Source organism: Lampetra planeri, chromosome 2 (genome assembly GCF_965212315.1).
Source record: "Lampetra planeri chromosome 2, kcLamPlan1.2.h2, whole genome shotgun sequence".
In the NCBI taxonomy this organism is placed as follows: Eukaryota; Metazoa; Chordata; class Hyperoartia; order Petromyzontiformes; family Petromyzontidae; genus Lampetra; species Lampetra planeri.
Genome location: NC_136108.1, coordinates 6,367,025 through 6,394,034, shown reverse-complemented (window position 1 = coordinate 6,394,034; position 27,010 = coordinate 6,367,025). Strand labels below are relative to the sequence as shown.

Sequence of the window (27,010 nt, the reverse complement as noted above, 5' to 3'; positions counted from 1 at the left end):
GGTAGTCGTAGAATGCGGCGGGCAGGTTGGTCTTGATGAACACGAGCTTCTCCACAATCGTGGGCGCCAGTGAGTTCCTTGGCTTGGAATGGATGAAGCCCATCGTTGAGAAGTTAGCGAAGTGCGGTTCTGCAATTAGAACCAATGAAACCGGATTTCTCCCAATCTCAGATGATCGGGTTTAATATAAAAAGACAATTAAACCCGATTGTAAAAAACCCAACTGTACCACCTTTGTCGAGAACATGGCGTGGCGTTCTGCTGCTGCTGCGAAACAGGAAGACTTCTTCACAATTCTCGCTAACCGCCTGATGAAGCCGGTTGTAAATCACCAGCGGGAATGACGTCGTACTGGAATTGTAAATGTTGTGCGTTTACTCTCCAACACACCGGTGGTGCTGAAGTCGTCACCAAATGGCACGTTTTGTTCACGTGACGAACCTGACCGATCGGTCGCGACGGGTGGTGGTGGGTGGCGGCGGATTTAACGACACATTCACGCGATCTCACTCCAAAACCCTTTGTCGTGGATATTGGTCGCGAAAGCCCGCGTGTTAAAGCGGTGCCGGCTAATGCTGGCTCTACCACTTCCCACGGCACCTGCACCTATTGTCCGTGCAGTCCCCAGGGAGGAATGTGCCACAACAACCGGCGTCGAGGATGTGGATGCGAGTTTGTTGTTTTGTGGGATGAGGGCGGGGCAGGGGTTAACGCTCTATACCTACAACCGTACGGTACTGCTGGTCCAGATGTCTTGCGACTACCCCCCCCCCCCCCCAAGTCATCGGCCCATAACACATTTTTCTATTTGCATACTCATATCTGTTTTAAATAAACCTTACTTTCCAAAATATTACATTTTACAAAATTCAAATGAGGGGCGGGTCACAAGACATCTGGACCACTCTGTACTTCCTACCCCCACTGGGGAGCCGATTAAACGACGCGGATTCTGAATCCACCACGGGGGGCTGGGGGGGGGCTGGAGGGGGCTGGGGGGGGCTGGGGGGCTGGGGGGGGGGCTGGGGGGGGCTGGGGGAGGGGCTGGGGGGGGCTGGGGGGGCTGGGGGGGGCTGGGTGGGGGCTGGGTGGGGGCTGGGGAGGGGCTGGGGGAGGCTGGGGGGGGCTGGGGGAGCTGGGGGAGGGGCTGGGGGGGCTGGTGGGGGGGGGGGGCTGGGGGGGGCTGGGGGAGGGGCTGGGGGGGGCTGGGGGGGCTGGGGGGGGCTGGGTGGGGGCTGGGTGGGGGCTGGGGGGGGCTGCAGGGGCGCGCCCACGGGCCCTCTCTGCTCCGCAAGGCGCTCGCTCGCGGCCAAACCCCTCCGAGGGGAAACTGCTGTCTGTCTGTCGCGGTGGAACTCTGACTCCTCAGAGGGGTTTCTTCACCGCCGCTGCCAGGGGCGCGCGTCGATTCCACTCCTTGCGTTCTTGGCAGCGGCGCAACACCGTGGCGGGAGCGAGTCGAGGTTGTCTGGTGGCCACGGCGAGAGAGGGCTTCTTCAGAAGCGATCGGAGAGATCGAGAGAGAGAGAGCGAGACGACGCCGCTGGCTGAACTCTGCGCGCAAGTCGCTGATCCACATCTGGACTTGAATCAACGACGTCCATTGCGTCTCGACGGACGCGGTGGCGGCGGTTGTGCGGCGTGGGCGACGGGGAAAAGCCGCGTCAGGTCGAAGTCTTCATGCCGCGCGAGAGGGGCGACCCCGCCGAGCGGCAGATTCATTTTGTATCGGCTCCCACCCGCGGCCCCCTCCATCCCTTCCTCCCTCCTCCTCCCTCCCTCCTCCTCCCTCCCTCCTCCTCCCTCCCTCCTCCTCCCTCCCTCCTCCTCCCTCCCTCCTCCTCCCTACCTCCTCCTCCGCCCCTTCTCCTCCTCACCTGTGGCCCGCTAACCGCGCGCGCTCTCTTCCCTCTCTCTCCTCTCTCTCTCACCTGCCGCACCAAGCTGAGTGCAAACACGTGCGTTCCAACAACAACACGAGCGCCGGTTTGTTCACGTCCTCGCCCATAACGACGGAGTCTGGTGGCTGTCAGGGACGGCTGCGGGGTGGGGGGCCTTACGTGGTACTGTAGAGGCAGCAGACAAAGACCCCCCCCCCCCTCCCCCGTGTCGCCTTCACAGACTGTTGCGGCAAGTTGCCCTGAGCGAGTAAGCGCACCCTATGAAGGCCGGCACGGCACACGAGGGGGTGAGTGTGGCCGCGCACCACGCCCGGCCGCCTTTGCCTCCCGAGTGGCGATGTTTACTACACACCGCACCAAGGTACTCGTTTTGAGGCTGAGTCGACCTAGGGGAGGCCCAGGACCGGTGTCAGATAATCTTCACTGGTGTTGCCTGTGAGCGGGAGTCGAACTCGGGTGTCCGGGTTCGTTGCGCAGCGCGCTAACCGCTTACACTACCGCTCAGCAGAGGGCAGTGGTGCAGCAGGAACATCCATTGTTCTGTGCTCTCGTATCGACCCCCCCCCCGCCTTCATCAAATGGCATTGACCATCGTGGCGAAGTATGGTTTATTAACCCCCACGACCCGTACGGCGTGGGGAGCCCCCCCTCATCCAGCAGTGGACTGACAAAAGCGCCGTACCTGTGTGAACGAATGTCCTTCGTCCAAATCCTAGCCTGGTAACTAAAACCTCGGATCAGAGAGCGTGAGGCTCAGTGAGACAGAGCGCTCCTCTGGCACGCTAGGTTAATCCTGATATATTAATTCACATTCCTCGCCTTTTGTTGACAACTTTGCTATTTATGAAAGTCCAAAGGTCGCTCCATTTGTGCGCGTGAGATAATATTCAGTTGTCGATGTCACTTTCGTTTCATGGAAAGCGAGCGAATACTGGGAGCTTTAAGGCAGTCAACCAAATGTGGGGTGATAATTGCATTGCGTCCTCGTGAACGGTCCTGAACGGACATGTAGTACCGACTCTCATCAGTGCGAACGGTGTGAATTTAGCGAGTTTTTCGTGAGTTTAAGCGTTGCGCAAAGCTCTCTAAAACCGCACCAAAGGAACAACAGGTCATTAAAAGCTATGGGCTCTGTAATGTTACCTGCAACCACGGAATGGCCGGTAAAATCCCAAACAAAATGGATTTCGCGTTCGCCGTTATGACAGCGCTTCTGGATAGGGCTGCCTACTGATTAATTATCTTCTGACAATCGCTTATTGTCCATAAAATGGCCAAATTGGCTGTTGAAAAGGTCACCCTGCAAGACAGAGCCATTCCCCTAAGCGACCCTTTGGCCGGCAAAGGTCGCGCGTTGACGACTCATTCTCTTTGGTTCTTTCGGTAAAGTCACGTCGTTAGAAATAAAATAAAACAAATCACGACGTTTCGTTGACGACTCGTTAATGATCAAAGGATCCTGCGCGTGATGTACACAACTCACCGAGCTCGTTAGCACGCGGCACATGCACAGACGCGACCTCGCCTTTACGACCTGCATGGCAGAGCGGCATTGCTCATCCTAGCAAGGGGGGGTGGGGGGTCGATGTTTACTTGACAGTATCTGTCATAATTGTTTTAAAACGCTAACAAAAAAGGGTGACGGGCACGGAACATGCTCACAAAAAAACATTTTGTGTGTTTTATGCCTTTTTTGATAGCAGCTTGGGCAAGCAAGAGGAACTTGGTCATGTTACAAACTGTTGGGGCAAGTGCTTTTAGCTAGCACCTATGAAGGCCGCCCGCCTTTGTCTCCCCAGTGCTGATGTTTACACACCGCACCAAGCACTCATTTAAGGCCGAGTCAACCTAGGAGAGGCCCAGGACCGGTTCAGTGTCGGGTCGCCGGGTTCGTAGCGCAGCGCGCTAACCGCTACACTTCCGTTCACCCCCCCCCCCACACACACATACGAATCATATATATATACTGTATATATATTAGGGATGCGCAAAATGAAAGTGTCCTGACATATTGCAAAAACCATCACAGACATTTTGCCTCGTTTGACCAATTTATACAGACGCACGCCCGCGGCCCGTGCTGCATTGTGAATGGGGCTCTGCCATGCATCCGGCGTCAGCTGTTTTTGCAAACCGAACTCGAGCAATATTTGTTTGCAACGAAATTGTGAGATGTGCTACTACGAGCTGCTGTAATTGGTTATAGCTAGTTGCACTCTATGTAAATGAGCACTGCTTCCTCGGACAAACAGCACTAACTGGAGTTTGAAGGCTGCGCGGCTGATTGAAGTAATTGCATATTTCTGTGTTGCCTGTACTTAAATGAATACATTAGGCTGTCACCCAGCGGTAACCGAACAGACAATTCCTCAGTGGCAGGCGCTGATTTCTTATTATGCAAGGAGGCAGATTGGGGATGAATCATGCTGCCAATTGCTGCTAGCTGTCCTCCGCTAAATTACTTGTTCATTTTCACTCGCACGCCTGAGTGGCTGTTTTCACAACACAATCGCAATTTTCCACACTCGTCTCCCAGTGTCGCGTGACCTGCCCGGGACCCGCACGTGATTAGTTGTGCTTTTGGCGAAACGGGCTTCCCGATCGGTGCGCCACATCCTGGCTCAGCAAATGAGCGCGGAGGACGGCGGGTTTAGATGTTTCGCTTGCTTTGGTTCGACAGCTCCGAAAAAAAAACGTTCTGGGAGTACAATTATTTTTGCACGCGTGATCATTTTATACACCATTAACTCGACAATTATAATGAACATTGACGGCTTTTTTCAAGTTAATTAGTTAGAACATTGCATTATAATTGAATACCTATTTACATTAATTTAGCGTGGCTATTATTAGCATTAATAAGACTCGGAGGACGTGGAACGCGTGTCGCTACAGAGTAAACAGCAGTGGCTCATTCTTTGGTTCTTTCGGTAAAGTCACGTATAAAGATAAAATAATAAATTAAATAATAGCATACTACAGATAAAAAAATAAATTTAATAATAGCATACTACGACGTTTCGATTGCAACACAAGCAATCATCATCAGGTATAAAAGAAATAGCAACAAAAATCTAACCAGAAAACTATAGACAGACATATAAGCAGACAGATATCACAAAGATACACAGAGAGAGACCACAAAGAGAGAGGTCGTCTCTGTGACGAGGCCTTAAATATAGAGAGGGGGCGGAGAGAGGGTGGGGGCAGAGAAAAAATTAGCATGTCAATGAGTGGACGACGACGTGGTACGGTACGCAAGCTTGAAAATTATCTTTATACGTGACTTTACCGAAAGAACCAAATAATAATTCCTGCAGTCACGAAAGCTCCAAAATTAAGCAGTGGCTCACTTCCCGATTTTGGTTCGACAACGGGAGTCGAGCCTTGCTGCAGTGTTCGCGTGCACCGCGTTCACCATTGACGTTTAACTTTTACGGCACTTTTACACCCAACCTCCCGTGAACGTCTCCCTCACTTAATGAGTGCAACAGGAGAATAAAACACGCACATTTGGTGCACATAACGGAGAAGAACATCACACGCATAAAGAGCTTAACGATTCCACGTACATCTCACCTAATTTGATATTCCCCAGAGACCAGTGCCCGTGACAGGCCCCCTCCCCCTCCCCCCCGTCCATCACCGAGTGCCCCAGCATCCACTTCTTAAAGAGATCCCATTAAACGACCGGTCTCCCGGCAGATTTTTTTTTTCCCCAGCGGCTGTAAATCGCCGACGGAGACGCACCGCCGCATTTGGGAATCTAATGAAACGGCCGCATCAGCAGCGGCGAGCGTCTCTTGTCACGCTGCCTTGTCGCATGACAGACGGGCGTAATTTACACGAGATTCCGGCAAAGCTACTCCCAAGCCTGCAGCGCATCACACGGCCATGATTTCCAATTTATATCGCGGGCGCTCCCACCACAGATTTAATTACCAGGCACGTGACAATAAGCGTCGACCAGAACAGATAAGGGGGCTGTTTGCGTTGCCTCGTTAAATGATGTCAGCAATTAAGGCCGATAGACTCCCAGTTCTGAAGTCAAGGTTAAATGAAAGTAGTTTTGCTTGTCAAGCGAGAGATTTAAAAGGGCGCTCGGCCCGTGCATATTGTGAGTCTAATTAGACAGCTATTTAAACATGCAGATACGTTTAATCACCCTGCGTGCACCATCCGTTTTTAATTAGTTCATCACGCTCATCATACTCCAGCTGAAATAAATTGCAATACAGAGATATAATGGATTTCATCAGGATAACTTTCTGATGAAATTGTGCTGATGGAAAACTAAAAAGTGTTTACTCTCATACTCTGTCATTAAATGTCGTACAACTTGATTTCAATTATTGTTTGAAATAATATTTTTTAAACTCTTATGTTTCACAACACTTTTGTACACATACGATCGAATGTCAAGATTCCAAATATACTGTATTTGTTCCTAGATATATTCTCCAAACTTTCAGATTTTTGTTTTAAAAAATCTGTCAGAAAATCAAGCCTGGATACATTTCCGAGAATCCGGATCATTTTGTTTTGTTTCGTATTGATCCAAAACCGAGAATCAATGTGATGTCAAAAGTGGTGTCACGTGGTATCGTTAACGTCACTATTGTTAGAAAGAATACATTATACATGAGCGCACGATGGAAACTATCCGAAAATGTTAAATTGCCACAAATATAAAATTGTCCTATTTTTTTTCTCTCTCTAAAATTTGGAAATGAAAATCGAATCCCCGCTCTATATCTGCATACATTTCGCCATGAGTAATTCACCCACTGAAATCACACCGCCCAGGAAACTTTTTTTTGTATTACCTGCATCATGAAAAATACGACTGCGATTTTCTGTAAGGTTTGAGCGACCCATTCGGGAGCCAGATGCCCGTGCTTGCATTAAGTCCGGTTTGCTGCCAGTAATTGCAGCAATTTGTCGTGCTCCGGAATAGCGAGTCGCGCGCGCTAACACCGACGCTTGCCTGCTGCCCGCCCTCCTCCCCGCGTCTGTAAGCACGGCGTGTCCTGGGCTAAATAATTCTCTTCGTCGGCCGACTCTGTGCGCTTGCCGATATTTCCATGGGGGGGAGGGAGATGTGCAGCACCGCACACGTGGCCCAACGCGTGTGACCTCACATTATACAGGGTGGCCCAAAATTCAGGACACACCGGGTTGTTATATTTATTTTAATAAATCACACAGGGCTATTTAATTTATTTTAACAGCTTCAGGTTGACTTCCATTAACACGAATGCATGTGTAGTGACATTGGGGATGTCACTGTATTGTGCCGGTCCTAGACGGCCACGGCGTGCGATGCAATTACATCGCGGACGGTGTCGTGTGTGTTGCAGAGTGATGCCGGCTCTAGCAGAGCAAGGCGTGCGATGCATTGTCATCGCGTACACCCCGTAGGTGGGTGTAGCACCAGCCCGAGCGGGGCTTGGTGAGCGCTGGGATAGCGAGGGCACCACGCATAGCGTGCAGTGCGGGCTCCCACTAGAGGGAGCGGGAGAGTGTCAGCCCAGGGACAGGGTTGACCCGGGCCATGGCACTCTGGTCGACCCAGGCCATGGCACTCTGGTTGACCCCGTAGGCACGTGATCCGGAGTGTCCATCGGGAGGCCTCCAAGTGGGGGGGGGGCCAGGGGGTGATCACGTGTCCGGGGGAGCTCTCGAGAGGGATCGAGAGCTGGAACGCTCTCGAAGGTGGGCGGGGCCAAGGGCGGAGCCGGCCCCGACCCGCGAGGATATAAGGTGGGTCCCTGGGAGGGACCGGGGTTGCGACGTTCTGCAAGTTGGAAGATCTGAAGGGACACCAACACGTGGCCCGGGACCCGAGTCCGGGTTCGTTCCGCCTTAGCCCTGACTCTTGTATGGTCGTGTCGTTAGGTGGGTGGTCACCACCCTAGGCTGTAGCTAGTAAAGGGGCAGCTACCCCATTAGAAATTACGTGTTGTGTAATAAATGTGTTGCCTCTGAAGAAGAACTTCTGCGACTCAATTGGACCCACTCCACATGCATACATGATCTGCAGGGTTCTTGGTCGAGTTTTTTTGAAACAACGAATTTTTAAGTTACCCTCACAGGAAGAAGAAACATGGTGTAATAATGATAATCGGTTAAATATTAACTGAAAGAGTAAACAGTTAAACTGTTTTAATGCCAGTGGTAAATTAAATGAAATAACCCTACGTGTCCTGACTTTTGGGCAGCCCGGTATATGTATAATGCTCTCACAATCTTAACACCCTAACGGTCATCATATGTTTATATTTAAATTATAAATGCAGCCGCTGTCGTGGCATATCGCTATCATTCATCTAAAGACAAATTCTTCCGAGGAGTGTTTATTTTAGGATGCCCTCTGCCCATTTTTTTTCACGGAGAAAATGTGCCATTTACTAGCGCTTGCAATGACAACAGAAGAGATGTTGATTTAGGCCAAGTCACGCTCAAACGTAACAAGTTGCACAAACAACGTGTTTGGGTTTAGATCGCGTGATTTATAAATGTGACGTAACCCTCCACCACCCGACACGGCCAATCAGTAAAAAAAGTGTCACGTTGACAAAAGACAAATAGTTCACTGCTTTAGCCCACCAGTGTGTTGAAGCGTGAAACCACAACATTTACAATTTTTGAGTACGACGTTTCGCTGGTAATTGCAAAAACGTTGATTATGAATAATATTGGTCGCGAAAGCCTACGTGTTATAACAAGTTGCAATTAAAACAGAGAAATTGTAATTGGTCAAATCTCGTGAAACTATTGACTGCAAGTGAGCCAAGTGCGCTCCACGAGACTGTGTTTCGATTCCTGCTAACCGATTAGACACCACTACTGGCTTTGTGTATTTGCTGTTTCCGTACCAGGGCCCATCATAATGAGATCGGCAGCAAAGGCACATTTATAAATTAAAGTTCACCGAGGCCAAGTGCTGCCAGGCTGTGTAACATGCCATCAGTTAATTCTAATTAAATATCTGCATGCTGGAATTTCACACGTCATTATGTTTGTGGCGAGTGTGAAATGCACGCCATTAATTTCAAACAAACGAGCTTCGATCGATCATTCTTTGTGAGCGCACAGCACACACAGCATGCGTAACAGCAGACAACAAAACCTATACCATCCTCGCGGTCAATTATAGATGGGCAACAAAAACATTGGATGCATCGGTGACGTCGACGATTTAGTTTCGATACTTTGATTTTTTTCGTAATTATGTAGATCCCTATGGTTAATATCGGAACATGAATTTTAAAAAGGCCAAAATATGGTTTAAGCTCTTTGATGATAAAACAAAATGCCCCTTCTTCAAATGACAACATTGGATTTAAACAAGCAATCGATATTATGTGTAATTTTGAATCAAACTAGGGCTGATATCTAAAGAGGGAGGGTCCAATCTGGCAAGCTCACCAGCAGCGGTTCACGCAAACCGGACGCTGGCATGAGACACTGGCATGTCGAAACCGGTCCACAGTTTGCTAATGTTGCTGAAATTATGCAGAAGGCCGTGTAACCCATGGGATGTGTAACAAATACCGTAATAACGTTTTGGTTCTTTCGGTAAAGTTACGTTGAAATAAAATAAATAAAATAATAGAATACGACGTTTCGATTGCAACACAAGCATTCGTACCTGATGACCATTGCCAACCCTATTCCTAAACCATAATCCGAAGCCTCGTATCGAAACTCTCGCTCAACACGCGCTTAGTGGGAGGTCACTCCCCGCTCGCTGCTGCTCCCTCGGTGTGAAGTTGCCTCCATCCCCATGACCGTGCAAATTGCAGGCACGGTGACCTGCCCACGCTGTGGCTGAAATCCTCTGGTCCCTCTGCCGGTGAGGCCCTTAATCTCTCGCTATCCCCACGTGAAGTTTCGTCTTTCACTATCGCGAGTCCTCCCCACACCTCATTCTCCGTCTAACGATAAACAAACAGAAGAAACAACAACAACAACAAAAATCATCCTTCCCTTGTTCCTAAGATGCACGTGGGAGCTCGTGTCTGTGCAGCGTCTTGAGATGAAAGTCACACTTAAGAGTTTACCACGTAGACTTTCGCGACCAATATTATTCATAGTAAAGGTTTTTGGGTTAGACCGCGTAAGTATAAATGTGTCGTAAACCTCCACCACCCGACACAGCTAATCAGTAAGGGATTTGTCACCTTAACAAACAAAAAAACGCCAATTAGTGACGACTTCAGCCCACCGGTGTGTTGGAGAGCAAATCCACAACATCTACAATTTGAGCCGGACAACGTTTCGCTGGTAATTACATCCAGCGTCATCGGGCGATTTGCCAGAAGAGTGAAGCAATTCACCTGCTCGCGGTCATAATGTTCATGTTTTTATTTTTGCGGTTGCACCCGATTCAAGAGCCGAATGGCTCACAGGGCTATACCAAATAAATGAAACTGAAACTCAAATGAAATCAATAGAGCAGCAGTACGACGTCATCACTGAACCCAATCAGGTGCAGAGATCACAGGCGGAGGAGGGGGAGGGTATTGTAATTATATAATAGATTAGTAATCAGTGAATTAGTATGTGTTTCCTCTATAAGGAATTATAACTGTAAGATGTATTACTTATTAATACGCTTAAGAGGCTTTTGTTAAGCTCACACGAGATTTCGGACATAAGTTGCTCAATCCCAGACGCAATGCGGCACTCGGTCATGTCATGCACTTTTAAATCTAGATTGACAACTCATTTATTTAAAACTGATTTTTTTTTCGTGTGTTTAGTTTGTTGTCCTTCCCCCGCACATCCGCTTCGCACGGTTCGCTACGTACTGTGCGAAAACAAAATCAAAATACATATATATGCATGTCTGACTGCCTTGACAAATTCTCTATTAATAATGATAGTTTACACGTATTTGAAAGGCGCCTTCCACGAATGTCTCAAGGCGCCTATTGTACTTGACTCTCCCGTGTGACTCTTACGGGGCACGTTAAAGACCATTGGACATCGTCATTGTCAAAACCAGACCAGGATCCAAGCCCACAGGTAGCCATGGTTTTGAAAAACATTGACTAGAAAACATCATTTCATAACAAATGTCCTCGCCGACATTACGAGTGCCCAGCAAGGGTATTTACTCGCTTTCCGTCGGCTTCAGCTCCACACAAAACGGGAAGCGAATGTCTTGGTTCACTGATGAGGGGATAGTGTTGAGCACGAGAGACTTAAGCAACGAATATTGTGTCGCACTCACCTTAGGGCCCCCAGCTCCAGGTGCAGGGTCCCAGGGTTCAGGTGCAGGGTGCCCGGGTTCAGGGTGCCCGGGTTACCCAGATAAGCTGAGCTGCCCCTGACCCTGTCATACCCTCGGCTGTGTGGGATTTGTCGCTGCGGTCCCCAAACTCAAAGTCGCCTCTTGGCCTCCACCGAGCGGCAAGCTCAACGCCTGCACACGCCCTGAGGCAGAGGTCGCAACTGGGTACCCGATACCCGTACCCTACCCGATACCCGGCTACCCGTACCCGGCCGGGTACAGGTACGGGTAGCCGTTTGCGACCCTGGTGCGGCCGGGTACGGGTACGGGTAGGCCGTGAGTCACTGGTGAGTAACCGTTTGTCACTCATTTCGGGTAGGGTACGGGTAGGGAACGGGTACCCGTACCCGGCCGGGTACGGGCACCCATTTGCGACCCTGGTGCGGCCGGGTACGGGTATGGGTAAGGAATCAAAACCCGTTTGCGACCTCTGGCCTGAGGACATTTGACACCCGGTGTCGAACCGGGTGTGCGGAGTCTGTGGACTGGGGAACTCCGCGAACCCTTGGTTTGTGCGGGTTCTCGTGGCTGTGCAAGTGCAGTAGAATAGGGATTGATACACATCGGTAACATCGATGTTTTATTTCCAACACATACAGATGTTTTGGTAACGATGTCGATCCCTCCGATAACATCTAAACAACGATGTTTTCCTTTTGTCCACGTACATTTTAAGCCATGATGATGATGATGAAAAAAATCAGGTCCCTCCTACGTCGTTGACAGGTGTATATGCTGGAGAAAGGTTTAAAGTTAATATTCTGGAAAGTGGACAAGGTTGCTATCGATTGAGTGTTGGCTCTGCAACAACAGCCGTGCCTTTGTAAATGTTGATATAATCCGAGCATTATATATGACAGCTGCCACTTTCACTTCTCATAATCCTGTACTCAAATACACTAAAATCTTGACTTAAGCCTTTCGTGACTGCAGGAATTCATATTCTTTGGGTCTTTCGGTAAAGCCACGTAGACAGAAAATTAATGGAGAAAAAAAAATATCACGTTTCGATCGAAACACAAGCAATCGTCATCAGGTGAAAAAATATTGCCTCAGCAGCTCTCCCGCTATATATTTTTCACCTGATGACGATTGCTTGTGTTGCGATCGAAACGTCGTGATATTTTTATTTTATTATTAATTTTCTATCTACGTGGCTTTACCGAAAGACCCAAAGAATATACACTAAAAGTAATGCCGTTTCATAATAAAATGCTAATATTCATGAAATGCGATTTGATGTTAAATATATTCCCTACGATAAAAACAAATTCCGGAGATGTAATTCCATTAACAAGAGCACATATGGAAAATTAAAGCAATGTAAAATTAACCATGTCAAGTCTCATGTGTTTGTAACTCCCTGCCTTTTCGGTGTTGCTCGTCTTCCGAACTTCCTCCGTCGTTTCAAACCAATCCAATGTTTGCGACACGGAAAATCCCGTCAATCCAGCTACCCAACGAGCTTCGGTGGTCACGGACCGCAGCAACCACCAACAGCAGTTATTGTCGGGGTGGAGATGAGCCCAGTCAGCTGCCAGCCAGAAAAATAAAAAATAAACTATGGAAGCATGGATAATTATTTTTAAAACGTCACCTAGTATATACTTTTCCTTTTCAGGCAGTGTTATTGATAAACGTGTCGGAGTCTTTTTTTTTTATTAGACGTGGAAGAGAAAGCCCCTCGAACAGCAGATGCCAGCTTCGCAGGACTCTTAGCGGGGGCTGCTGTAGATTGATGGAGGCCAAATGCTTGTAGAGTATTGTTGGTATGCAGTTTTTGAATGGCGACATTAGCCGAAAAACTCGTGACGGTTTTTTTTTCAGTTAGACCTGCCCCTACTGGACATGTTAATACGAGCTTTATAGATAATCGGATTTCTCCAGTGTAAATATTCTGATTCTAATAAGTGTGGTACACCCACGTTCACCCGATAATTATATATATAATCAGTAAGGTTTATCACGTGAAGAAAACATGCCAATTTCCCACTTTAGCATACTGGTGTTTTAGTGAGAAAACCCACAACATTTACAATGGAGTGTTTCGCCGGTAATTACAACCAACATCAGGTGATTGCCAGAATTGTACGAGACATTTACATTTCCACGATCAAACTCAAAAAACGTCATCATTAATACTGGTCGTGAAAGTCTACATGGTACGAGTTGAGTAGTTTATTTTTAAAAAACATTCGAAAGCGTGAAATAAAAAATGTCACTCTCGTAAATAACTGAACCAATGAGGTTTATTTTACAACAGACTACAATATTGAAAAAACATTAGAAAAGGGCCAGAAAAGGAATATTGTACCCTTATCCAGCTGTGTACTTACAAGCAAACCTACAATTAGAAGCTAAATGAACCGAAGCTCTGCAATATGATTGTTTTAATTAACACAAACCAGATATTCATGACTTACAACACAACTACTTTTGGTTTGGGCTTTACTCAGAAGCACATTCTTATACAACCTATTGAAAACAAACGCAATTTTTTTTTTTAAAGTCTAAGTTGTCTAACATTGTGTAAAAATGTTTATGCCAACAAATAACAATTTATAGCTTCATCCCAAGTACAATCACCGACTAAAGCATTATGATTTCTCCATATTCACTTTTTAATATTTACATTTTTTCATATTTTACATGAAGGAAAGCAAACAATTATTATTATTGAGACATGCCAATGACAGTAACAATTATAGACCCACAACCACAGCAATATATAATAAAGGTAATATATAAATAAAAGCATCTAAAATACTAAAGTAAATGTGAATAGAAATTACACGAAACACCCATTAGAAATAAAGCAATGGAGCTTGGCAGCTGTGGCCTCTGCATCTATCCAACACGCACATTGGGATCAAACTAGCACCAATCTATGCAATGAAAAGCGGGGATTTATTCCAAGGGGAAAAAAGCGGGGATTTATTCCAAGGGGAAACAAACAAAATACCAAATTGTCTGAATATATATTTTAAATAAAATTACAAAAATAAAAATGATAGTGCTGAATGTTTAAGACTCCGCTTTTACCGAGTACTTCTTGATGTCTTAAGGCCAGTCCCACCAAAGATCTTTTCGGATGAGATTTGTTTTTTTTTACACATTTAATACATCAGCTGTGTTTATATTGTGCTATGCTAGAAAAAAGATTTGCTGACCACCGGAGGACAAGCCGCATTCGACATGTATTTATACAGGCATTGTATAAAGTTTCTTGTTTTCATGTATGCACACATCATATATAATTATTTCAACAGCATATGACCTCACTAATAATGCAATGTAAAATTACTCTAAAGGGAACATTATGCCTCGATCTCAAAACTAGCCCACAGCCATTTGCCAGCTGTTTCAATGCATACTGAAATTATGTTTTGAAAATATTTTGAAAGCAGACATATTGGTAATTCTACATTTGTCCATGGCCTAAATTATGTTTAGGACAAGCAAATTATCCAGTATAACAAAACATTTTTTGGTAAAATGAGACTGATCTTTTGGTAAAAAAGGGATCTGCATCATAGATTTGCCGTACAGCACTTGCTGTACGTGTTGACAGATGGGCAAAATTGAGAATGTAGCTAAAACCTACATACGGGTAATTACCCAAAGTCAAGGCCAACCATAAAAACACACACAATGCTGCATTCATGTTACTCTGACCTATATGCAGTGTCCCCGTTGGATGTGACTGCAACATCCATGTCTGATTGAAGGAACCGGATGCGATGATTGAAGTGACCAGGCTGAAAATGCATTAAGATGGCCTTTACAGTCGACAGCCACAACGTGTGCATGTGCTTTGCTTAATGCTTTACTGGAATCCAGAACAATTAAAATGTAAGTCAGTTGGGCTGAAATATATTGTATTTAAGCTTACAATTAACATATTAGCCGTTAAACTGTTCACCTGACCTCACAAAAAGCGTGCCTAAATAAACGCCTACTGTGATTATATAGAATATAATTTAACTCGGGTAGAAATCTGCCAAGTTGTTGACACATATAACAAATGTAAGTAAAACTGTATTCAAGAAAGAACACATTTTTCATTGCCTTCATTTACAAAAAAACCCACGTGACAATTCGTGAGGGCGAGGCTTCTTCACCTTAATAACATACTCCTACTACCGTGTTGTACGAGTTGTATTTTAAGAAAGTGATACAACTAAGTGCAATAAATGCACATGTACTGTTCTTGTTTATTAAAGGCACAGTCAACAATGTTGGATCCCGGTAATTTTTGTCTTTTTCTTTTCTTATAAATTAGATGCTTCCATACACTCCAATGTAATGGAATACACACCTTAAGTATTGCTGGTGAAGCAGTTTGTCCTGGTTGCTTTTCTGAGCTGCATTGTGTTTGTTTTGTTGAACAGCCTTAGCTGGTGATGTGTACAAAAGTACATGTCTTAATGAGTGTACTTAAGTGGCTTGTCATTTCCTCTGGATAGTCAAGACCCAATTGTATTGCAAAAATACAAAAGAATAACAGCAAGTTCCATGAATGTAAGTTTTCCCTTTCTTTTAAAGCAAGCAAATAAACAAGAGACTCAAAATAAACACTGCCTCTTTTACCGAAACCTGTACTCACACACCGCCGCCGTCGTCGTGCTCACGCGAGAAGTGAGAGGCTACACCACCCCCGTGCCAGCACTTCCCATCTCCTGCTTGAAGTGACCCAGGTTGACCATGCCCGCCGCTGCCATAATGTCGCTCTCGGCCGACACCGCCATCTCCATCACCTCCGTGGCGGTCACGATGCTCTGCACCACCGCCACGCTAGAAGCCCCTCCCACGAGGCTCGACTTCTTGTTCTGGTGGGTACGAATGTGCTTGGAGAGGTGGTCGCTGCGCATGAACCGCTTGCTGCAGTGAGGGCACGGGAACTTCTTCTCGCCTGAAAACCATCGACAGCGTGCATGCGACAAGCCTGGTCAAAGGTCATGCACAGTGCGAGACAAGAGCTACTGGTCGCTTATTGTATAAACGCACTAATTGTGGTTTAAACCCTGCTAAGATCTCATTTCTTAATTCACCACGCAGAACGATTGCATTATTATAACAATAAAATGAAAATATATTCCATAATAGAGGCTTTTTGGGTTAGATCGCGTAAATATATAAATGTGCCGTTAAACCCGCCACCACCCGACACAGTCAATTAATAAGGGTTGTCACGTTAACAGAACGTGGCCAATTCGTCACTAGTACAGCACACCGGTGTGCTGGACAGCCAAGCCACAACATTTACAATCTGAGTACGACGTTTGCCAGTAATTACAACTATCTTTATTAGGCAACAGCCAGATCTGTGGACAAGTCCATCTGTTTCGTTCCTTAAATAGAGGCGTAGATGTGATGACAACACTTGTGCACTCTTATTGCGTGAAGTGGGGGGTGGGGATTAATGAATGCATATAAACGACTATGGGTATCCATTGCCGTTTGGGTTATTGATATGGTAATCAGCGTACACTATGCATGCGCATTATGCAAGCCAATTGTTCTTGTACTTCCTGTCGATTGTGGCAACTAAAATAGCCTGATGAAGCTAGATGTAATTAATGGCTAAACGTCTTACACAGATTGTAAACGTTGTGGCTTGGCTCTCCAACACACCGGTGTGCTGTACTAGTAACGAATTGGCATGTTCTGTTAACGTGACAAACCTTACTAATGTGTCGGGTGGTGGCGAGTTTAACGACACATTTATATATTTACGCGATCGAACCCAAAAAACCTGTATTATGGATGATATTGGTCACGAAAGCCTACGTGTTAAACTGAAAATATATTCTTTATACAAACCAATATTTACAAGGCTGAATGAAAAACCAAGGTTTATAAGTAAAAATTAGCTGCTATTAACACAATGATGATGTTTATGTACGCATAAACACTCAAAACAGGGGTACGCAGAGGTAACGTAAACATCACAGCGCGATTGGCCAGGGCTGCGCAAGCATCAACGTGAGGCCAAGCCACCGCAAACCAACCTGTGTGTGTGCGACGGTGTCGCTGCAGCTCATCGGAGCGTGTGAAGCGCTTCCCGCAGAAGAGCCAGCCGCACACGAACGGCCGCTCGCCCGTGTGCCAGCGCAGGTGCGCGCGCAGGTGCGACGTCTTGCCGTACACCTTGCTGCAGCCCGGGATGTGGCACACATGTTGCTTCTTTTTGCCAGGCTCACTCCCAGTCCTGCTGGGGCAAAACATAATCCAAGATGACAAAGTTCCCTGATGCCAAACCAAATAGTTGGAGCCATATTCTTAGGTTTTTTTCGGTAAAGTCACGTAGGTAAAAAAGTTAAAATTAATAAAAGTAAAATAAAAATAAAATAAAAATTACGACGTTTCGGAGGCAACACAAGTCTCCGTCATCAGGTGGGACCGTCACAGCTAGATTTGCTGTATCAAGTGAGGAAGGGATTCCAAGATGCAGGTTCTTAAATACAAGTTAAGGGGGAGGAGCTTATCAGAATGTTGGAGCCAACTGTTTTCTTGTTAGAGGCTATTGATTTGCATTGCTATGTGGTCAGCAGGGGGCGTTGCAGCAAAATGCATTACTTCACAGGACGATACAGGCAACATTGAAGTGACAATAATTCATCACCTGAGCAACATACAAATTAACAACCACATAAATCGTAGCCCTAAAACTACACGTATTTATTTATTGCAAGGTCTTTCAAAGAAAAAAAAATTACCATTGTGATGCAAGGTCATGTGTTTTGGGTAACTTATCACAAATAACCAAACCCTTGTCCACAACACCTGCAGCACACTGACATGTCAATGTGGGTTTGATAAACGTGTTGGCAGTTAGTGCGACGTGCATGTGCTTGCACCACTGCAACTCGGCCTTTGTGATAGTCGAGTTTGGTGAGGCTGTTTGTATGTATGTTGAAATTATTTCGCATCGTACGTAGCCAACCTTGCTAAGCGGAGGTGTTTAACAGAAAGTGCTGGCCTCTGTGTACGCTTTACAGCAAGTGGCGACCTTTTTGTCGGTGGCTTTGGTTCATCACGTTTTCGAGTGTTACTTACGCTTCGAAACCCGCTGTGAGGGATAGATGGCAACCAACCAATCGTCTATGCAGATGTATGCAAATAAAATATATAACAAAAATCCAAAGTCAAACAAAGTACCAAATCACCTACGTTTAAATAATCGACCAAGAACACATCAATGAACTGACTTTGTTGGTCTCCCCACGACCCAGTGCAAACCAGCTCACAAAGCCAACAGCCACAACGTTATCAGTACATCAGTCGCAGTTACTTGCTAGCTTCACTTGTAACGAGGAAGTCATTGCTTACAGTAACCGAAAATTCTATATATTAAAAAAAAATAGAGTCAAGGAAAATCAGCTGCGGTTGTTTGGACTAATTCCCACATTCCACGATTGAGTCGTTTTTTCATGTTGATGCTTTTGTCGTGTTGATGCTTTCAACACGGACCGTGCTTCGGTCCGGTCCGCGCTCAAGGCCACCCCCCCACTCATCCACAACAAAACAAAATAAAAACCACCCCAACTCAAAGTAAAAGCCTCCCCCATCTCTCAACCACCTCGGGTGTAACCGGCCCACGAGCCTCTTACCGGCCCTCGCCGTCCCGGCAGTTGGGGCAGGCGCAGGCGACGCGGCGGATGCGCTTGGCCGGCTCGGCGGGTTGCTCGCCGCTCACCTGAGCCGCCACCTGGTTGAGTTCCTCGGCGGTGAGTGCGCTCACGCTCATCGGCGTCACCGCCTCCACTCCAAGCTGCCACTTCGTGTCGCTGCCCTCCTGGGACAGGTGCTGGCCTGCTCGCGTCAACAATAACGCACCGGTCTGAAATGCACCGCTTTCCTGCGCCCCCCAACCCCCCCTTCGGTTGACGCTGCAGAGTTCGGTCAAACAATGCGGTGTAACAACAGGCGTGCTACGGGTGTTGCATTTTTCATACTACGTAACACAGTGAGATGAAATGAGCGTAAATTGTTTTTTTGTGGTTGGGCATGCTATACTTATAATATAAATGCATAATTTTTGCAATTACTAGGTGTTATATAATGCCTAGAAACGTTAAGGTCACCCACGCGTTTCCCTTAGATACTTTCAGGCTTGTGATGGCACGCCGAGATGTAAGCTACATTTTGTTAAAAAAAACCCACAACCAACTGAATTAAAAGAAAAGTTTGAACTTGGTAGTTTAACAAACAAAACTGATGCTATGTTGTATTCCTAACTCTCCAGGAATTCTAGGCTCTAAAATCTGTACAACACATGTGTGCTCATGCTGGTCAAAGAATCGATTGAAGAGATCTACAAGTTGGCCCTTGCAGGAGCACAAAAAGCCTTGAAAATGTGGAGCTCGGTTTAGCAATACGTTATACAGTGAGCACACTAGCACAAGTTTCCACATTTGGCATTTCACCAGGAAATAATCTTTCTTACCCTCTACAAGCACAGCCATTGTGCCGCGATAACACACACTTTGACCAAAATCATTCGCAAGTGTATTAAACTATGCAGTGTTCCCTAGCAGCAGGCTTCACAAAGCAACCCTAAAGTTTGGCTTGAATTACTTGGCAGGTAACGAAGTAGTAATCAGCACCAACAATTTGGTGAAACGCCCTCAGAAATAGACTGAACATTCATGCTATCCTGCTAAACACATCGCCGACTTCCACAAGTCATTTTCGAGGCCATGAAAATACAAAAAAAACATTCTTTAAGTGCTGTACGTGAAACGCCTGCACGCAGCCCACACTTCACAAGGGGATGCTAGACTCTAGTGACCTCCAACCCGGTTACAATGTGACACCTACACAGCTGTTCCAACACCCAACAAGGCGACATGCTTTCAGTTTCACATTATAAACCTGAGTTTTTTTTTTAAGCGACTACATAAGGCGGCCTTCACCAACGTGGTTACGCAACAGTTGTCTTGGATGCAACACGTTTCCACTAAAAGGGCTAAAATGAATGAACAACATTTTTTTCATTGTAAAGTTTTATATTTATATAACCTACAGAATGCATACAAGTACATTATTACATAACAGCGTTAAAACAGCCGCAGCCCTGAAGAACCGCCAAAGATGCTAGTTTTCAACTTTTAAACGGCGGCGTATTGATCGCTTGTGCTTACCAACTCCTCGAACGACTACTTCTCTGTGCGCAGTGAGGCATACCAGAATTGGAAGAATATAAAAAACAACCTCCTCTTGTGCAAGTGCCATTCGGCGAAGATGAACGGCAGTGTGTGTGTACAAGCTGTTGCCGAGGGCCCAGTCCTTACCGCCGGTGTTTGTGCTGGCCGAGGTCGTGGAGATGGGCATCGCTTGGATCTGCTGCACCTGGATGCCCGTGCCCCCCAAGGAGCTCAGGTTGATGGTCTGCAAGCTGGGCAGCGCCGTCACCTGTGGGGAGCTCATGGCCACGCACGTCGTGGTGCCCGAGGTGAGTTGCTGCGCCGTGCCCGCCTGGCTCACGGGGGTCATCACAGCCGTCTGCATGGGGGCCAGGGTCAGCTGCTGCGGCGACGCGCTTTGGATCTGCATATTGGGCAGGCTGGGCAGAATCTGGATGGTCTGGTAGGTGATCTGCCCATCGGCGCTGAGAGTCGGGACACGCAGGACTATGGGGACCGCGTTTTGAAATTGTATGTTTTGCGGCACGGATTGTGCTTGGATGGTCTGCCCCTGCGTGTCGATCTGGAATGTCTGCTGCTGGGGAAAGGCCTGGATAATCTGAGCTTGGCCTCCATGCTGTTGCTGCTGCAGTTGAACTTGCTGGAATACGGCCTGCCCTGAAGCCAGCTGGTACTGCTGACTCTGGGCTTGCGACGACACCAGCTGCACGATGCCGGCCTGCGTCTGCGCGGACGTGGAGCACGTGGAGGAAGCCATCCCGTTGACCGTGGACGTGGTGGAAGTCAGGGGGGAGGAGGCCCCACTGGGAGAGGCTGCTGCCTCGGACTCCTCGGTACCCTGCTCCAGAGCCGAGTTGTCAGCGGGGGCATCCTCCGAGGCCGACTCGGCCGTATCCTCCCCGCCGGGGCCTGGCTCCGCAGAGACACCGCCGTTCGCCACTCCATTCGTGCTGCTGATGCTCGTAGTTGTCGTAGACGACGCAGTCGTCGTCGCTGTCTGTTGCTGCGGAGGCTGCTGCTGCTGCTGTACCGCGGCCATGGGAGTGACACTGGCAAAGGGCATCGCGAAGGTGACGTTACCTGCCAGGTTGACGGGGAGGTTGGCGAGCATCTGCGCCTGCCCGCCCAGGTTCACGCCCTGGAGCTGCATTGACGGCTGGATATGAATGACGTTCTGTCCCGCGGCCGTGGTGCCGATGATGCTGGCCTGCGACCCCCGAGTGATGAACGCCTGGTTGGAGGCGGGGATGATGTGGATGTGGCCCGAAGCTTCCTGCTGCTGCACCCCGCTAGGGGCCGCCACCAGATGTTGCTGACCGCCGTCGGCCTGCACCACCTGGTACTGCACCGTGCCCCCGGCCTGGCCCGAAAGTCCCTGCAGGGGCAGCACGAACTGTTGTTGGCCCCCGGAGCCCGAAGCCGGGGCCAGCTGCACAAGGTTCCCTGCCGCGTCCTTGGCTATGGTGGCGGAGCCGGGCCCGGCCGCAATGATCTGCCACGCAGTGCCCGCGGCCGGGCCCGCTGATGCGCTCAGCTCCACCGGCTGCAGCACCGGTGGGGAGCCGATCTTGCTGCACGTGGCGGCGAGCAGGGCCAGCGGGGACGGCTGCGACTCCTGCCGGGGGCGGGATCGGTGAAATCGGGGAGGGGAGCGTCAGGCCCGGCCTCCATCACGCCCTCGATGTGCCGCCCGTCCCACGGCCGTCTGGCCCGCCTGCTGCTGCCCGGCCCGCCCGCCCGCCAGGAAGCGCCGGGCCCCGTGTACCCGCCCGCCTGCCCGCCCGCCTCGCTCGCTCGCACGGCCCGCCCGCTCGCCCCGCTCGCCCCGCCGCTTACCTTGTTGGCCGGGTTGCTGGGCTGCAGGTAGTCGCCCTTCTTGTCGGCGGCATCCAGCGAGGCGGCCATGCCGCCCTTCTCCAGCTCTGGGCGGGAAAAACAACAGTAAGAGGCGAGGCCTCGCCGCCAACGCCTCCTCCTCCTCCTACTCCCCACCTCCTACTACTACTCCCGCCCAGATCCCTCCTCGCGATCCCCGATCCCAGATCCCGCCCCGAAACCCCGTAGGCGACGCGAGGAGGAGAGAGGAGCGATGGAGGCGGGGAGAGAGAGGGCGGGAGACGCGGCGAGAGCGGTACCGGTCATGGCGGGGAGGAGGAGGCGAGGGAGGGCGGAGAGGGGCGGGGTCGAAGGGGGTAGGGGGAGGAGCCAGGAGGAAAAGGGGGAGGGGTTAGGGGAAGAGTTGGAAATTGGGGGGGGGGGGTATGGGGGGCGAGTAACTGGGGGGGGGGGGGTAACTGAGGGGGGGCAACTGAGGGGGGGGTGACTAGGGGGGGGGGGTGACTGAGGGGGGGTGACTGAGGGGGGGGGGTGACTGAGGGGGGGGGGGACTAACTTGGGAGGTGGGGAGTAAGTAACTTGGGGCGGGTAACTGGGGGGGGCGGAGGGGAAAGTAACGGGGGTGGGGCGAATTACTGAGGGGGGGCGAATTAATGAGGGGGGGGCGAATTAATGAGGGGGGGCGAATTAATGAGGGGGGGGGGGTCGCGAATAACTGGGGGGGAGGTGGGGTGATGCAAGATTATAGAAAGAGGAGGCTTGGGTCATAATTATTTCCATTTGTATTTATGAATTTTTTTTCTTCCAAATTTCCCAAAACATCTTCCAATGTGGCCGTGAATAAAAGACGAGGGCTTCGTCAGCTTAACTCCGATTTGTATTCAGTTACTTTCTGCGGTCTCAATGTAGGCCGTTCTATTTTTGTGTGTTATCTATAATAATTCTAAATCTATTTTGTTTATTTAAATCTAAGACGGTGTCAGCTTGGATGACTGCACCATTTTCAACTGGGTGCTTCGAGTCAAATGCAATTTCATAGTCTGCCATGTTATATTTATTACATAGCCTTCCTTTATAGTCACAACCAATGGAAATGATCCTCGGGAAATTTATTAAATAACTTTATCAAAAGGATGCAAACAAATTTGGGTACGAGATAAATCTGAGCGAAACTAAATTCATGAACACAAAAACATTTTTGTGACCAATTGAATATTTGTTAGCGGGGCACAATTGGAAAGAACATTAAAAGTACTTGCATGCATATCTAGGGCAGTTACTGGATTAAAATATTAAATATTAAACGGGAATTTAACTTATTGAAAAATCTTTTGGTGATACTGCCGCTGCGTTAGCAGTGGTGCACAATCACAATTAACAACAACAAACTCAACAAATTCAAGGGAAGGCAATGAGAATGGCCCTTCTGTGTGGCCTCTTAAAACAAAAAAAATAGGCGACGTTTCGAGCATTTGCCTTTCATCGAAGGGCCATTCTCATTGCCTTCCCTTGTTGCTCACTGTCGCCCTACCCCCTTGGCCACCCATGTACGGGCATGTCGCGGACCATCGTCGCGTCCCCTGGGTCCCCAAAGCAACCGCGGATTGGCTGTGCGCGTGTGTTTTGCTGTTGTTGTTACACAGCCATAGTTAGCGCTCACATGTCAGCGCTGCTGTGGGCGCGTGCGGGAAGTGGGCGGTGAACGGGCGGGCGGTGAGTGGGTGGTGAGTGGGCGGTGAGTGAGTGGGCGGGCGGGTGAGTGGGCGGGCGGTGAGTGGGCGGGCGGTGAGTGGGTGGGCGTTGAGTGGGCGGGCGGTGAGTAGGCGGTGAGTGGGTGGTGAGTGGGCGGTGAGTGGGTGGGCGGTGGGCGGGCGGGCGGTGAGTGGGTGGTGAGTGGGCGGTGAGTGGGTGGTGAGTGGGCGGTGAGTGGGTGGTGAGTGGGCGGGCGGTGAGTGGGCGGTGAGTGGTGAGTGGGCGGTGAGTGGGAGGAGGAGACAGGGGGTAGGCAAGGGGTGCTCGCGAAGTGGGTAGTAGGGGAGGGTGGGGGGCCTGGGGTGTGGGGGAGGGGCGATTGGGGGAGGGAGGATGTGGGAGGGGTTGAGGAGCCGGGGGGGCACAAGGATCGGGGATCGAGAAGTGGGGGGCGAGGTGAGGAGGGGGCTGTGTATGGGGGGGAGGGGGCTGTGTATGGGGGGGAGGGGGCTGTGTATGGGGGGCGGGTTAGGGGGAGGTGCTCAAAGGGAGGAGGGGGAGGGGTCTCTGTGCCTCCGCCTGCCACAGAGCATTTCCGGTGGGAGGGGTATGGGGGAGGGGCATAGGCGTGACGTGTGCACGTGACGGTGATGTGTGTATACGTGACGTGAACACGTGACGGTGATGTGTGTATACGTGACGTGTGCACGTGACGTGTGCACGTGATGGTGATGTGTGTATACGTGACGTGTACACGTGACGGTGATGTGTGTACACGTGACGTGAACACGTGACGGTGATGTGTGTATACGTGACGTGTGCACGTGACGTGTGCACGTGATGGTGATGTGTGTATACGTGACGTGTACACGTGATGGTGATGTGTGTACACGTGACGTGAACACGTGACGGTGATGTGTGTATACGTGACGTGTACATGTGATGGTGATGTATGTACACGTGTACACGTGACGTGTACATGTGATGGTGATGTGTGTATACGTGACGTGCACACGTGACGGTGATGTGTGTATACGTGACGTGTACATGTGATGGTGATGTGTGTATACGTGACGTGCACAGGTGATGGTGATGTGGGTATACGTGCGTGATGTGTACACGTGATGGTGATGTGTGTATACGTGACGTGTACACGTGACGTGTAAACGTGACGGTGATGTATGTATACGTGACGTGTGCACGTGATGGTGATGTGCGTATACGTGCGTGACGTGTACACGTGATGGTTATGTGTATACGTGACGTGTACACGTCATGGTGATGTGTGTATACGTGACGTGTACACGTCATGGTGATGTGTGTATACGTGCGTGACGTGTACACGTGGTTGTGTAGCGGTGTGTGTACTCGGTGTGTGTGTGCGTATGATTACGTGTACACGTATGGTTTTGTATACGCGTGTACCGCAATACCTATTGGCGATAGGCGGACACAATGCCCGTGACCGATGCAGCTGCCCCGGTAGGAGGGGAGGAGGCGTGGGAGGGGCGGGTGGGAGCAGTGGAGGAGGGCCAGGGGGGGAGAAGGTCGGGGGGGAGGGAGCAGGGGAGGTCGGGGAGGGGGCTGGGGAGGAGACGTCGGGGGGAGGGAGGGAGGGAGCAGGGGAGGAGTAGAGTACAGCCAGGGGGAGGCGTGAGGGAGGTGGTGGGGGGCGAGGAAGAAGGCATGGGGAGGAGAGCACACGCACGTGGGGGAGCAGGGGAGGAGGCATGCAGGAGAGAGGTGTGGGAAGGATAACACGGAGGGAGGAGGCAGTGGGAGGGGACTGATGGGAGGAGGAGGGGGGGATGAGAATGGGGAGAAGTCGATGCCGGAAGCCAAGGGGCGGAATTGTACGTATGTTGAACTTCTTTCGTACCGTACGTAGGAAACCGTGCTAATCGGAGATGCCAGAGGTTGCGGTGGGGGAGACGAGATTCGGTGTAAAAACGGCGTGAGCTGAAGAGAAGGCGGGCGGGGAGGGATGAGGCCGTCACTGTCCATCCACTGCTGGATGGATGCCTTCACAAGTCGCCGCCGTTCCTCGCGATTGTTTGTTTCAATGCCAACCCAGTGCAGCACTTGCACGTGTCAACTCCGGCGCATGGCTTGATCTAATCGCTTCCATCTTACACACAAAGTCTCCAGCGTGTCCTTTGTCGGCTTCCACCACTGTCCTCAACTCGTCTCGTCCATTCGACTGTCGTCCCCTCTTGCGAGAGGGGTGACATGAGGAGGCGGAGGGGAAGGGACGCGAGGCTGGTGCCGTGGATGCGGAGGGGAAGGCGAGTGATGAGGTGTTACAGATGGGAGGGATGAGAGGTAGAGGGGTGAGGGGGTAGAGGGGGAGGGATGAGATGACAGGGGGGGAGGGAATGGGAGGGATGAGGGGTAGAGGGGGAGGGAGTGGGAGGGATGAGAGGGGGAGGGAAGGGGAGGCGTGAGGGGGTACAGGGGGAGGGAATGGGAGGGGTGAGGGGGTAGAGGGGGAGGGAGTGGGAGGGGGGAGGGGATGGTAGGGGTGAGGGGGTAGATGGGGAGGGAGTGGGAGGGATGAGAGTACACGGGGGGAGGGGATGGGAGGGGTGAGGGGGTAGAGGGGTGAGGGGGTACAGGGGGAGGGAATGGGAGGGGTGAGGGGGTAGAAGGGGAGGGAGGGGAGGGATGAGATGACAGGGGGAGGGAATGGGAGGCGATGAGGGGGGAGGGAGTGGGAGGGGTAGAGGGGGAGGGATGAGAGGGGAAGGGTGAGGGGGTGCAGGGGGGGTGAGAGGGTAGAGGGGTGAGGGGGGTAGAGGGGTGAGGCGGTACAGGGGGAGGGAATGGGAGGGGTGAGGGGGTAGAGGGGGAGGGAGTGGGAGGGATGAGATGACAGGGGGAGGGAATGGGAGGCGATGAGGGGGGAGGGAGGGATGAGAGGGGAAGGAGTGAGTGGTGCAGGGGGAGGAAAGGGGGGGTGAGAGGGTAGAGGGGGAGGGGCTGGGAGGGGTGAGGGGGTAGAGGGGGAGGGAAGAGGAGGGGTGAGGGGGTACAGGGGGAGGGAAGGGGAGGGTGAGAGGGTAGAGGGGGAGGGGATTGGAGGGATGAGAGGGTAGAGGGGTGAGTGGGTAGAGGGGTGAGGGGGTACAGGG

The 27,010-nt window shown here is 49.9% G+C and overlaps 1 protein-coding gene across 1 annotated transcript; it reads right to left on the bottom strand.

Moving 5' to 3' along the window:
* Nucleotides 1-13,433: 13,433 nt before the first annotated feature.
* On the bottom strand, nucleotides 13,434-22,518 carry LOC144725761 (transcription factor Sp3-like). The gene is made up of 6 exons (XM_078604660.1): nucleotides 22,487-22,518; nucleotides 22,188-22,273; nucleotides 20,499-21,966; nucleotides 18,816-19,017; nucleotides 17,214-17,413; nucleotides 13,434-16,114 (listed from the first exon to the last, which is right to left on the bottom strand). Exons 1-6 carry the CDS (start codon nucleotides 22,491-22,493, stop codon nucleotides 15,849-15,851), a joined length of 2,229 nt encoding a protein of 742 aa, XP_078460786.1. The 5' UTR covers nucleotides 22,494-22,518; the 3' UTR covers nucleotides 13,434-15,848.
* Nucleotides 22,519-27,010: the final 4,492 nt, after the last annotated feature.

Coding starts and splice junctions, on each gene's coding strand:
- LOC144725761 (XM_078604660.1), bottom strand. Junction 21,967..22,187: donor CCAGCAACCCGGCCAACAAG/GTAAGCGGCGGG, acceptor CGCCCCCGGCAG/GAGTCGCAGCCGTCCCCGCT. Junction 16,115..17,213: donor ACACCGTCGCACACACACAG/GTTGGTTTGCGG, acceptor GATGGTTTTCAG/GCGAGAAGAAGTTCCCGTGC.